General features: G+C 39.7%; 1 protein-coding gene across 1 annotated transcript in view; it reads right to left on the bottom strand.

Annotated features, from left to right (window-relative positions):
* Window positions 1–212: 212 nt before the first annotated feature.
* The window catches only part of CCDC57 (coiled-coil domain containing 57), a 28,297-nt gene continuing 14,174 nt past the window's right edge, over window positions 213–14,335 (bottom strand). The window contains 3 exon segments of the mRNA XM_054394061.1: window positions 213–451; window positions 7,745–7,942; window positions 8,349–8,439. Of these exon segments, the coding sequence (XP_054250036.1) occupies window positions 213–451; window positions 7,745–7,942; window positions 8,349–8,439 (528 nt within the window).

Raw genomic sequence — 14,335 nt, 5'->3', positions numbered from 1 at the left:
TATTAGCAGTGAGGACTGTACTCTCATAATGTGCACAGATTAACTCTCTATTTTAGGGTTACACAGTATGAAATAGGGTATTTGTTCTCTCTTCTGGATGCAAACACCTCAACTCAACATACTAAAATGAAACAGTGTTTGAGATCTGATTTATAGATTTCTAAGTAACTTAACAGCAAGTGAGGACCTAGAGCTTGCTGCCAATAAAGAAATCAGTCTTTAATGTTATAGTTGCGGATTTTTGCTGCTTTAGAAGAGATTTTGGGGTTTATGGGATATGTTTTATGGGATAATCCAGATACATGCCTGGATTTTAACTTCTGCTGAGCTTCCAGCCTGGTCCCTCTGACTGTCAAATCTGCAGATAGCATTTCAAGTTTATCCTTGGCTTCGTTATTTTGCTGAGATTCTTCAGATTGCTCAGTTGACTGTATAACTTCAAACTCCACTGCTAAAAAAGAAAAAGAAAGAAAAATACTTTGCCACTATGTTTGTATTTGATTCTGAGACTGGATAGTTAAGAGGACTGGTTTATTCTTTTTCTCTATGCACATTTTTACCATAGTACTTCATTGTCTAAGTCTTGTATTGAGTAATAGAACCATTTCTGTGCATAGGAAGCACAGAACTCTCCATTAAGGCTTTCTACACTGATGGTATAACACATCAGCATGTCCTGCTCAATCCTTGCTTCATCTGTACCTGTTCATCCTCCATTAGTATCAGACTGCTTAAGAGAGGAGAAAGACAGCTGAAAAGTCAGTGTAACTGTTCCAGATCAGGTGTTTCTAACTACCACATTGTATAAGTCTCCCCTTCTTCCCATTGTGAGAGAACATTTGTATCAATCAAGGCAATACCAACACACTGGACAATGCTACGAAGTTAGTCCTGCCTGTTCCTGTATTGTGAAATGGTACTAAAGCAGTTGGCTCCAACAGTTGGACCTGTTTCAAGAAATCACCAGCAGCCACAAAAGCTGGAGCAAAATATCTTTGGATATTTTAATTGGATTTTAACTTCTGCTGAGCTTCCAGCCTGGTTCTTCTGACTGTCAAATCTGCAGCTGGCATTTCAAGTTTATCCTTGGCTTTGCTATTTTGCTGAGATTCTTCAGATTGCTCAGTTGACTGTATAACTTCAAACTCCACTGCTAAAAAAGAAAGAAAAATACTTTGCTTGATCCAAAGGGCTTGAAGGAATTTCTGTGGGCTTGACAGAGCTGCACTACTACCATTATCTCTGGGTTTCTTTGTCTCATCTTTTCTTACAGCAGGTGGCAACTACTGTAGAAATCTTCAGTTTTACTGTCTAAAATACTCATGTGTACTAGAGAGGACTAACTCAAAAAGTAACATCTTTGGCTGGGCAGCAGAGAGCCTGCTCTTGATACCAATTGAAGTCTATTCTGCAACCTCTCACATAATTCTCTGAAAATCGCTATCTCCAGCTAACTGAACTTTAGTCTTATCACAGGTTTCATCAGGCAAGATAAGTGGAATTTGTCAATCACAGTATTCATTTGTAAGCTATAAGTAGTATTTATAGCTGCTTGACTCCAGACACTTAATGCTTATTTTTCAAAGCACTGGGATTTTAACTAGATTTTCTGTGAAGAGCCAAAGCAGGTAACAGAAGCAGTCATAACACACTTGTGATACACGCTGCAGCATTCTTTACTAGCTGAATTTTTTGAGCATGACATTCTTCAATCCCAGAGCAAGAACAAGAGGGACAAAGGGACAAAGATAAGTCATTAGCAGGATAAGGTAAGTTTTCATAGTCAACGACATGGTAGAAAGTCTAAACAAAATGCTACATGGAAGGAATCATGGAAGAGTTAATCTATTGAGGGTTTATAGCTCTGTGCAAAGCACGACACGATGGCTACTGTCAAAACATGAGGCTTTGTGGAGTATTTTTTTATTCTCAGGCTCAGCTTGAAGCAGCTCTTCATTCGTGTATGTGCAATCCCTGCACTGTCGGCTTGCTGCCATTTGTTATTACAGGTGGCAGCAGCTCAGGGTGGTCTCGGCGAGAGATGCTGTTGTTCAGCTTTGCCACCTAGTGGTTACCTACAGATGAAGAAAATCCGAAAGAGGATGCTTCAGCACGTGGGAGACCTTTGGGTGTATTTTCCTGCCTGGAAAAAGGACTTTAATAATGCATTATCTAAGAGCTCTACCACATCTGGCAGACAATAAAGCAGAATTTCACAACATCAATGGTTTAGAACAGTGTGGACAGTCCAAAAGGTACTGGATGGAGGCTTGACATTTGCTTGAATGGAAGCTGCAGCAGAACAAGATTACCAATAGCAGCAGTGAGTAGGTCCATAAATAGCACACAGTCACTACTGCTTACAGACAGACTGGGGTTTGATTTACTCCCTCAGTTTTGAAGGGTCTTTTGTATTCACCTGAGGGGACACTTTCAGAAATAATGTGGGAGGCCCTAATCCTGTAGATCCAAAGACAAACTAACCAAGCACCAATGCCTCAATGCATCTCTTCCTCTGAAGTCTTCTATATGCTTATCTCTTGACAATAGTAGAGACACTACAGTTATAACTAGCAAAGACTAATTACTTAAGTGTTTGGAGCAAGAAACACAACACAAGCATTCTGTATGGCTATTGCTAAGTTTTAGACGGTCAAACCTTTGTGTTAACACAGAAACTGCAAACTTGTAAGGTTAGTTCAAAATAGAACAAAAGAAAGACCCAATACTCCAGAATTAGAAACGCTGTTTAAAGTGAAACACTCTAAGAGAACACTGAACAAAGACCTTCATGTGTTTCTAGGTTTTCTTGGGCCTGTTGAAGTATGAAGAAGCTTGAACAAAATCAGCATGAGTGTGCACTGTGCAGTAAAATTTAAATGCAGTGGCTTGGTTTTCACAAACAATGGAAAAACATTTTACAAGCCTGCAACTTGCTTCCAGAAGTGACCTAGGCAACCAGATCTAGTAAGATACTTAAAAGCCTAAATTGCTGTTGAAAATGGACCTAAATGTTTAGTGCATTGAAATGCTTAACACAGCTCCTATTTTACATATCTAAATACAGTCAGAAATTAATATTCAGAGTTTTAAAATTTTTCCCCCCAGAACCAAAGAGATACAGGTAGATTTATTGCATGAGCAAAACTGAAACTGCCCCAGATGGAAAATTTCACTTAATAAACTTGTCACTAGGTATTTGCTTATGGCTAACAGTGCTTTTGAAGGAACACCAATTCAAACAAGTTTCTATTCAAGAGTAGAACATTTAAGTGAAGAAAATGTAACTAGAGGATTAGTTAATATTTGTGAAACACTCCAAAGACGAAGTTTTATGTAATGCAGGAAAGAAATCATGAGTCCCTCTGTGATTGGAGCTGGAATGAAGCCAGAGCCAGAGCACTCTCTGTTTGTTAATATTTTACCAGATTCTTTCTCAGGCCAGCTTTTTACCCACATGGATTGCTCTTAGAACTGTCAGTGATGTCAAAGCTGTTGAAATTCTGTCTAGTGTGGAAACACTTAAGATAACTTTTGATCCATAAAGTGTAGAATTTCAGACCACAGAGCTTTGCAAGTAACAGTAACAATGAGAACTGTAGTAGAAGAAACTCTCCAAAGTTAACCAGAAAAGTTGCTTCAAAGCAGCTGAATCTCCTTGTTAGGCTACAATGTAAACTCAAACTAGTAGATCCAGGACACAGTTTTGAGTGTCTCTGGAGGAGAGGTTTCTCAAAATGACCAGTGGGACCATCCACCACAACTGCAGCCCTCCTTTGGCATGGAAAAGATTAAGTTGCATCTATCTCAAAAGTAAATAAAAGAAGTGACTAGTGGGGACATTCCAAGCACAGATACAGCTTGCCTTACACTCTAATCCACCCTGCACTGCTCACACACTCTGACAGAGCTGGTCAGCAGCTTTTCACTTGGTACCACAAAGCACCTTTCACCATATTGGCTCCGATCTGAATGCAATCTTACAGTCAAACTTTAATAGGTGATGTTTGCTTTTCTTCCCAGAAAAAAATAGTGTAGCCAATAGCCAGCAAAAACTCCATTGAGCTCAAGTACTCAAAGAAAAAAAAGCAATCCTAGTTTTCTGTATACCTTACAAAGCTTCCCCTCCGCCTGCCTGACAGGAGCCCTGATAGCCCACATGTCAACAGAGCAACCTTGCAGCATGTACAGGAGCTAATCACGAGCTTGTACATGTGTCATGATTTTCAGCAGCTGTCCTCTGAGGATGGCCTGCCATCAGTGTTCAACATGCACATGCTACAGATCACCAACTGAAGTCTTCCACCTGCTCTCAACTTCTGGGATGGGCCATATAAAAAAGAAAGAAATACAAAAGTGTATTTCTGACCAGTACAGGCTAGGTATGTAACATTGGTGCTCTTAATATCTGTAGCAGAAGCTTTTTTTTTTTTTTCAATAATACAGAACAATAAAAACACCTGAACAAACCCTTTCTTTCTATTTATCTGCAAAACCAACATGTAAATTATTAAGTCCACCTGATTCCTACAGCACAAACTAAATATTCAGCAGTCAGAGTAAGGAGAGAAAAAACTAAAACACCTCACAGCTCTCTCACTTGCTTGGAAACTTTCATAAGCTCTTAATTTGATGGTGAAATAAAGTATATAACACTGCACTCCAATAGTTCAGTGTTAACATAGTCAAAACCACTTCAAAATACACTGAATTGTGTCTTATGCTGGAAACACAGCAAATTGCAGGGCTTACTTGACATGTCAACCATTTAAAGTCACAATAGACTGTCTTTTTGTTAGATAAAAAGTGAATGAAACTGTCCAAGAGGTTAAAAAACGAAACATCGTTCTCACACTACAATTGCTTCTGTTTCACCGGAAATGCCCACAAAACACAGCTACTGGAGTGACAGATTTGTACAGAGTTGAACATGTAAAGAAAACATTTCAATAAGCAAAGTAGTTTGCTTGCTTGCTTGTATACTTTTTTCTTACTGAGCTTTGAGTGTGAGCATCACTTGTATCTGAAAACCCAGCATCAAGTCACTCTGTCTCAGTGACGGTTCTGTCCACTGTAACCATGTGTTCAATGAATGTGGTTAAACTCAAGTGAGTGGTTTTAAATAGGAAAGTTGAGTTAATTTTTCCATGTCTCAGACATGAAAAATAATGCAAGCCACTGCTAAAACTCAGAAGCAGAACTCCTTGAGAATTGTGTATATTCTGCTCTGAGGTGACGTTGTTCCAAAAAAGGAAGATTTTCCTTTCACAGTCTTGTTTCCTGAAGTACAGGATTCAGAGCAGTAGACTTAAGGATATCATTTGGATCATTGCCTGGAGGAGAAAACCGAGCAAAATAAGAGTTTTTAAAAGTTCTGTTGTTGCAATGTGGTTTTTCAGGGTCTGCACATCAAGAGTAAGAAACTCTGCTCAGGTGTTCTTGATGCAGAGATCAAATCTGGATGCAGAGATCAAATTAAATTTGACCTCAGGAAAATACCACCCCTTATTGATGTTTAATTTGTTTCATGTCAGCAATATCCCTTTCCCTTTTGCTATTTCTGGACCCCCAAAAACCTACAGTAAGTTTTGCAATGGTGGTTAGAAATTTCTAAACATTAAGAAACTGATGTCCTTGTAAGGCTGCCAGTGGCGTTGCATCACGCATGCAGCAGCAGGAAACTGCGTGGCACTATCAATGATGTTTCAAAGCTATCCTATTGCTTATCCTGTCAATATAGGCCTGACCTGAAACAATCTATTTCAGTCCCAGGCCCACAAAAAAAGCACATGAATCATGACTGCCAGCACTATGCCCATTCCAGTCCTACAGGTCTGTCGATGTACATTACTTTGCCCCTGCAATGCAATGGTGTTGTGAATAAACAAACTTCTAATCCACTCTTCATTTTGAAAGCCCTCTGAAATACAATTCTTTTTTCTTGCATGCTGCTAAAGATGGTTTGTTGAATCTACATACCAGTTTAAAAATAGATGTAATGTGGGTTGGAAAGAACCTCTAGGTGAAATGTCACAGTGCTTGTTGCTCCCTACGCAGAATGGGTCTTGACACAACTCGTGTCCATTGCTGCTTTTCACTCTGTACATGTAAGATCCAAAATCCCTCACTGGATATTTAAACAGCAGCAATCAAACCACCCACTGACTCCTTTTCCATACTGAACAACCCAGGTCTCTAACCCTCTTTTCATGTAATATGTCCCAACACCCTAGCAGTCAATACCTCTCCACTGGACTTCAGTCCTTTGTACTGGAGGGTCCAAAACTTGACACAGCACTCCAGATATGGCCTCACAAATACCAAATAGAGGAGAGCAAATAATTCCCCTAATTCCCCCTAACCAGCAGTTGGATTCTTTGTGTGGTCTGGCATGTGGTTAATAGCTCACAAGTATCTATGTAATGGTAACAGCTCGTTATGAATATAAAGCTCATTTGAATGGCTGCCATATTACTCCGCAGCCGACATCAGATCTCAGGAACAATAATGAAAATAAAAATAACATCAAAACAACACAAAGCCACCAAAAAACCCCACCCAAACTAACCAAAAAACCAACCATCCAGCCAACAAAACCCCAGAACCCAAAAAACATCCAAAAAACCCAACCCACAGAAGCCCCATAGAATTCTAAGAAATAAATTCTTGAATCCTATACCTCTTATTGAAAATATAAAAATCATCTTTACTTGGAACACTCTGAAGACATTTTTGTCTATTATTTATCAAGGTCTTCTACAAAGAAGATTCCTCCTGGGGAACATTCTCTGGTATTAGCCATCCTTAAATTTTTTTCTAGCATTATAACTTAAAGCCTTGATTTTCTCCTATCCACAGCAGCTGCTAGAAAAGTGCTTTCCAATCTATTGCTGATGAAGGATTACTTCATGAACAGGCCAACATTTTGGGAGACATAACACTCATCTGCACCACACAGCTCAACATACTGGCTACCATCAAAAAGTTCCTTGCATATTTGCCTATGAACAGGCTACACTTACTGCACACATCTTAGAAATGGTGCTTCTGCTGAAATTTCCAAGAATATGTAGAAGTATAACATCAATTAATGTTTAGTCTATGCCCTAGGTTTTACCTTCTCCTCTCATTCTAACCCTGACACTGTCGGAAGTGTAAGGTCAGGGTGCTGCTACATACAAGAATTTGTGTGTACATTTATTTTTTTGTTCCAGCTTGCTGCACTGGACTGTATAATTTTATATAAAGACTAGTTCACTGGTTGCCCACAGCATACACCACATCATGTCCGTATCTCACTCCTGGCCTTTATGTCTTAGCACACTGAGTAATATTGCAGCTACTAACCTAGCACAAAAATAACAATTATGCAAGGATATGCCAAATGACAATTTCATCTAAGCCACTTTGCAATACATGATGTGTGCAGTTCTCAGACAGACACTTTCCTATCTGCCCCAGATAAGGTTTAGACCATGTCAAAACCTGCATTTCCCCAGAGTATTTAATAAAAGGGGAGAAGTGTTTGCAACAATGGCATTAAAATCACAAGACTTATATGGGCATTCCTCTTAATTCTTATTTCTGCTGAAAACAATGAAATTCCCATCAGGTAAGTCATTAGATCTTCAGATTCTGATTATAGGACGCTAAAAACCACATTTAGTGGAAGGGGGCTGCATCCAGTACCACACTCTCATCCTTCTAGAAGAGTCAATACTGTGACTATACAAAATATGCTTACCTTGGTCAGTGTTCTTAAGAGGACTGGGAACAGAAGGGCTTGATCCCATTTCTAAAGTTTGCCAAATATCTTGGCAGCAATTCCATGCTCTAGATAAAGGAAGCTGGGGCTGCTGGGCTTGACCAGGACTCTGCTTGAGTGGCTGACTCTGAATGGTCCTTGAGGATGGGTCTGTCCTTCGTTGCCCTGGCCCATGATCTTCAACAGAGAAATCTTGCTGAACCTGTTCAAATTCAAACACAGCCTTACAGAGATACATACTTCTCATATCAAAGAAAACTGATAGTGGCATCTTGGTCTTAGAAAGGTAGAAGGTTTCAGCAAAAGGCAAGATAAAGTAAAATTATTATTTTTCATTTTGAAAGGTTGTACAATAAGATTAATTGCAACATCATTAAAGTGATTGAGAAACCCTAGTTTGTTAAGTGTTAACAAACACTATCTTGTATAAGAACACTGAATAACTGAAAAAAATAATATATATTTTTACGTCTTCCAGACGACTCTTGGGGAACTGCAATTGAAAAGTCCAGCTGAAGGCAAATTGTATTAATAATAACACTGCACTGTATCTCAGTAGGTTGTAGTTCTGCTTATTCCCTGCAGCTGCTTGGAGCTCATTCTTCCTTTAAGTTAGGCCAGGTCATTACAGAAGGGATCCTTGAAGGATGGTGTTGCTTTGCATACTGCAGCTCCTAATATGAAGTACTACATAACAGAAATAACTCGTGGTCTCTAAAGGTAACTAATTTATAGCTCAGTTTGCTGTTACACTACTAGATATAAAATAATCAGTTATAAATAATTTTAAACAAAATTACCTTCATTTCAGATCAACAGGGCCAAATTACCCTCCTAACAAACCTACTAAATCTGTTCACAATCTACATTTCTTGCTGCTGTAACTACCATCTTGCTTGTTGTTCAAGTTTATATTGTCTGGGTCATTCCTTGCTTTTTCCTTCTCTCACTATTAAATTACAGAAGAGAAACACTTGAAAAGAAATCCTAAAAAAAAAAAAAAGTAAACCAAAAGGAAAAGTATATTGTCAACAACTAAAAGAAAACTAATTACCTCACCAAGTGTCACTAACTTTCAACATGTAGTAATTAAAATGAGATTGTGATGAAAAGCAAACTATTTCAGCCTGGCCAAAGGAGATGAAAATAGATGTCAAGGTCTTTTACCATAAAATTAAGACTAAAGAAACAAAACATGAGCCCATCATATAAAGTAACGGACACTGAAAATTCCCTAGCAATAAACCCTTTCAGTTTTTGGCAGGGATGATTATCTTCAATACAGGAGCAAATGCAGCCCAACTTTTAGGAGTGATGGCCTAGAAGACAAATGCCCAATGTAGAGTAGCAGTGTTTGAGAGCTCAGCTTTAGCGCAGAAGCTGAAGCCTCAGCAGGCATGTTCTGGGTAAAGAGCAGCTTGAAATAAGAACAGTAAAGATGAGCAGCTTGTATAAAAAGGGCTATCTTCCTTCCTAGTGTTGACAAATTCCAGCAGTAACAGAGATGATTCCAAAAGGTACCAGAGCTGGCAACATCCTCAATGATGATTGCTTCATTCACGACCTACGAGCAATCCATGATCTGAAGAGGGTGGACTTACTGCTCCTGGAGCTTAGTGCACCATGTGGAAACTCATGGTCAAATCTACCTCTCCAAGAGCCAAGGACACACTGTATTTAAAAAAAAAAAATATTTCTTCTTACAAAATCAAGAGTAATCTTTAGTGATTTTAAAAATAACCTGGAGGACATGAGATGTTGGATAACAGCAAACAATACCTAGTTTGTTAAAAATAAGGCAAGGGAGGAGTGGGATGGATGGGCAGTGAATAGCCAGTTTAGGAATCAGGTAAGTTCTAAAATGAGTTGTGAAAGAAAGAAAACTTGAAGAGGTGGAGAAGGAAAAAAAATGTAAAAAATATGGGTTTGAATTGTGGCTGTTTTGCCCAGATTTGGAAATCCCTTTTACAGATGTCTAGTACAAGAATTTAACTAATCCTTTTTTAAGACCTCAATCCAAGCAGTGCACAGATGAAACAAATAGGCTACAGAAGGTCTACTCCAATGCTTTACTGGACCTGAATCTCCTTTGTAAAATTATTCCTGGTGCTGGAGTTTAAGAGCTTGTGGCAGTTTGGGCTGGGTGCCCCCTGCCACTGCTACATGAGATACGTCTCTGGTGTCCTGGGTGCCCACCCACAGGGGTGGACACAGGAAATGGCGTATTTCTACCCATAAATCCTGCACCCTTTAAGGCCATCTGCAGAGTCATTCTCTTCCTCTTTCTTCCCTCTGCTCCCATGGGAGATGTCCTCTCTTATCGGGTAATGCCGGGGGAGTATCCTCAAGGCCTCTTAGGCCTGTCTAGGCCTAATGCCAGGAGGAGAATGGAGGGGGGGGGGGCAGTCTCAGACCTGGCCAGCCTGAGACTTGCCTAGCAGCGGGAGGGGGAAGAAAGAGCCCTGGGGGATTGGGTAGACCCTCAGGTGGGAGAAAGGGAGGACTGGGTAGCTTTTGGGAATTCTGTGAGGGGGTTCTGTATGCTTTAGGACGTTCTTTTCCACTATGCTTTGTAGCTTGTAGTTCTCTGTAGCTTCACCAATTGCTTTTCCATTTAAACTTTTCCATCACTCTCCAATCCGTTTGCGTGTGTCATTCTTTTGTCCCTTTCGGGGCAAGAGATGTTCTGGCTGGCCTCAAACCAGCACAGAGCTTAAGAAATACCTCACTGAATGGAAAGTTTGAGGGAACAAAGAATGCCAACCTTGTGATTCCAAGTTAGTAAAGATCTTCACAAGCATCATGGACAAATTATCTATCCACAAGCACACAGAGGCATTCCACAGTCAGGTCACTTGTTGGCAGACCACTTTTCAGGCTTCCTGCACACTTTAGCAGTTGCCTTACCTTCCTTCCAAAACTCTACAATTCTCTGCCCAGGACTGCCACATACGACCAGAGTTCACCTTTTCACCTTGGAGTTTGAGAAGTTTAAGATCTCCTGCTCCAGAAGCAGCCCATGCCACTGCTCCCTAAGTTTATTACTGGCATGCCAGCAAGATTATTTATTGAATGCTCCCCAGTTCTTTTCTCTGAGGACCTTCCTCATGCTACAACAGGATTCTAATTCTTCTTGTGACAGTGCTACTATGACAGCTCTTTATCAAACTCTCAAACTGTCAATGAAGAGCTGCAAAACAGTGCTGCTTTCCCAGATCTGTTCTCACAATGCTTGAATAATTTGAGCCTTCCCAGTCTTGGAACCCAGATGGCCTTCACTAGGGTATGTCCTAACTAGCATTTTTGTTGCCCTCACTAATACCTTTGATGTCAAAAGAACTGGATTAGATAAATTCGACAAAATATCTCCAGCTCATGTTGCATTTACCTGACTGACCTGTTACAGTTCTCCATTCCCATTATTTTAGACTATCTGCTATATCTAAGGAAGAATAAGTCTCCATTAGCTCTGCAAAGGTACACCAGATGGCCTTCTCAGTGTATCACTGTCTGATGGTTTACAATGTTTGTCCACACTGCAACCTTTAAAACTTCTTCATTGACTAATGAGCAGTAAAGAATAACAGGGATTTATTTTTCACTCATGCAAGCTGTTCAGATTTGGTTCTAATTGACTCTAACAGCACAGCCTTTTGGACTTCAGGAAACCTTTCTCTATCAGAGGTGCCCCTTCTGGGGGTATCTTGTGCTAGGAAGAAGTCAAGAGAAATTCAAGCACCCGTGATAGGGCATCCAAACAGGGAGTTCTTCTCTGCCAGATTCCCTTAGAACATATTCTGAAATAGTGCCACAGATTCAACTTGATAGATTCATTTTGGCCAAGAAATGTTTATCTAAATTCTTCCCCAATATGTGTCTTTCCCAGCTGAAACAGTGCTTGGAGAGCCTTTACATATGCCAATGGCTGAGCCTTCCAAACAAGTACTACCTGGTTTTACTACAATTTTTTCCCCAATAGTAACACTGTGAAGAAGCTGGATAACTGTCTGCCTAAAGACCTGATGGCAGAACACTGAACTTGATCATGACATGTCAGTCAACACTCATGCTCAAATTTAATCAATGGATGACCTTTGTCCTTCAATTTTTCACATTATTTTCTCAAATCTACTGACCCAAGTGCTTTTGTAATTAGTTCAGCTAACAACCCTCATGGGTATAATTATATGGCTAATCTGCACTTCTCTTTTATTTCCCAGAGGGGAAAAAAAAAAAAAAATCTATTTTCAGCAAAACTAAATTGCAAATTGAAAAACTGAAAGCACGTCATCCCCAGACATACAACTGGTAAAGATAATACCAGCTGAGTCACTTAACTTTTAGTTACCTGATTTGTAGCACTTATTCTAAGCAACTGCAGAGTTTAATTTTTTTTCCCCTTTAACATCACTATTAAATGTAAGGAAATAAACCCTTCATTAGAATTTATTTCCACTCTCTCTTCTAAGAAACTCACCTTTGTCATTCAAACTGTCTGGCCATGCGGTTCATGTACTTTGTAAACAACCAATCCAAGCAGATTACATCTGAAGAAATTAGTGATTAAATTCAGGCGCAAAAAACCACAGGGTAATATGCTTAAAATGAATACATGGTTGTTCCATCTCATCTTTCTAGAATGTGTCTAGATGTAAAAATGCTTAAGGCATTTTCAGAACATGTTCAGATGGTGAATTTTTTCAAGTAAATGACTGATGGCTGTGATTTCTTAGTGCAATCTGACACCATGACAGGATTGTCTCCTGTGTGGTTTCCTATTAACACCAAGATCTTACTGTGCATAAAGAGAAACATTAAATTTCAGTCTCCTACATATTTCTGGATGAACCTTAGTAATCCACAAAAAGGCTCCCAAATCTGTTCTTGATTTCAGTTAATAGAAGTAAGAATTAAAAATAAACAGGACCCTCCAGAGGAAATTCTCTTTAATTCAGTTGATTTTTCCCCAAAGGCAGTTTCAATCTAATAGGCTGGAGGCTGAATACTTGGAAAGCAGCTCAGCAGAAAAGAAACAGGAATTCTGGTGGACTACAAGTGAAACATGAAGCAGTGATGTGTTCTTGAGACCTTTGGCCAACAGCACACTGGGCTGCATCAGGAAAAATACTGCCAGCAGGTCAAGGGAGGTGATTATTTCCCTCTATCAAGCCCTGGTACAGCCATATTTAGAGTATTGTGTCCACTTCTGGGCTCCCCAGTACAAGACAGACATTGACATACTGCAACATAAAGATGCCCAATGAATTGAAGCAGCTGACATACGAGAAGAGGTTGGGGAAGATGGCCTTGTTCAGCCTCCAGAAGAGAGAGGTCAGGAGTGATCAACATGTATAAGCCCTTGATGGGGATGGTGGAAGGAGGTAAAGATGACTGAGCTAGGTTCTTCTCAGTGGTATTACAGCAGAAGAACAAGAGGCAATGGGCATAAAGTGAAATACAGGACACTTACAAGGGAAAAAAACCAAAACAAGTCAAATCATCTTTGAGAGGGTGATCCAGCACTGGAACAAGTTGCCCATAGAGGTTCCCAGAGGAAGTATTTCCCCAACTGAACTTAGTTAATAATTCTACTGGAGTCTTATACCTCAGAGCAACAACCTCACTCTTTCTGAAAGAACATTGTTTACCACCCTCCAAACTACGACGACAATCAGCTACTCTGACTCAGTCCTCATGGGAACAAACCCATTGATCAATTAAGTAAAGTACACAGTGAAATCCTGACTATTGAAGTCACTGGGAGGAATGCCATTAACTGCTAAGGGAGCCAGGATTAATCCATTTGTTCCTCTGATGAAAGCTGCAATTTAACTATTAAGAGTTGCATTTTACTTACGAAAGATAAGAGACAGGTTAATTACATACCTTGCTTTCATAGATGGAAAGTGTGCCATGACAATGATTTGGACAAGGGTGCTTAAAAATTCTACCACTGTGGGTATTTGGAAATATGCTCACTGATTAATCATTTTCAACTTTATCTTAGAACATACTGCAAAGCCTTCAAATGGCCTACCTTACCTAAAATGAAGCTTTATGATACTCAGGCTGGTAATTCAGAAATGCATTTTTGCTGCATTAGAATCATAAAATCATAGAATAATATATGCTGCAAAAGACCTTCAAGATCGTCAAGTCCAACCATTAACCCTACTTTACCAAGTCCACCACTAAGCCATATCCCAATACAATTCTGAAATTCATAGAATCAGAATCATAGAATCAGTCAGGGTTGGAAGGGACCACAAGGATCATCTAGTTCCAACCTCCCTGCCATGGGCAGGGACACAAAAATTCCTTGAATGAAACATAAAAAAAGATCATTTTGAAGTCCCACCTACAACCATTTATGTTAAAGGGATAAGATCTAGTTGGCAGCAAGTCACTAGAGGTGCTCCCCAGAGCTCAATTTTAGGGCCAGTTTTCTTCAGTGCTTTTATCAATGACCCAGACATAGGAGTTGAGTGAACACTAAGTAAGTTTGCCAGTTATATTAAATCAGGAGAACTCATGGGTTCCTTTGAGGCTAAAGAGACCTTACAGAGACAT

Source organism: Indicator indicator, chromosome 29 (assembly GCF_027791375.1).
Source record: "Indicator indicator isolate 239-I01 chromosome 29, UM_Iind_1.1, whole genome shotgun sequence".
NCBI classification, from domain to species: domain Eukaryota; kingdom Metazoa; phylum Chordata; class Aves; order Piciformes; family Indicatoridae; genus Indicator; species Indicator indicator.
This window is presented reverse-complemented; position numbering and strand designations above follow the sequence as displayed.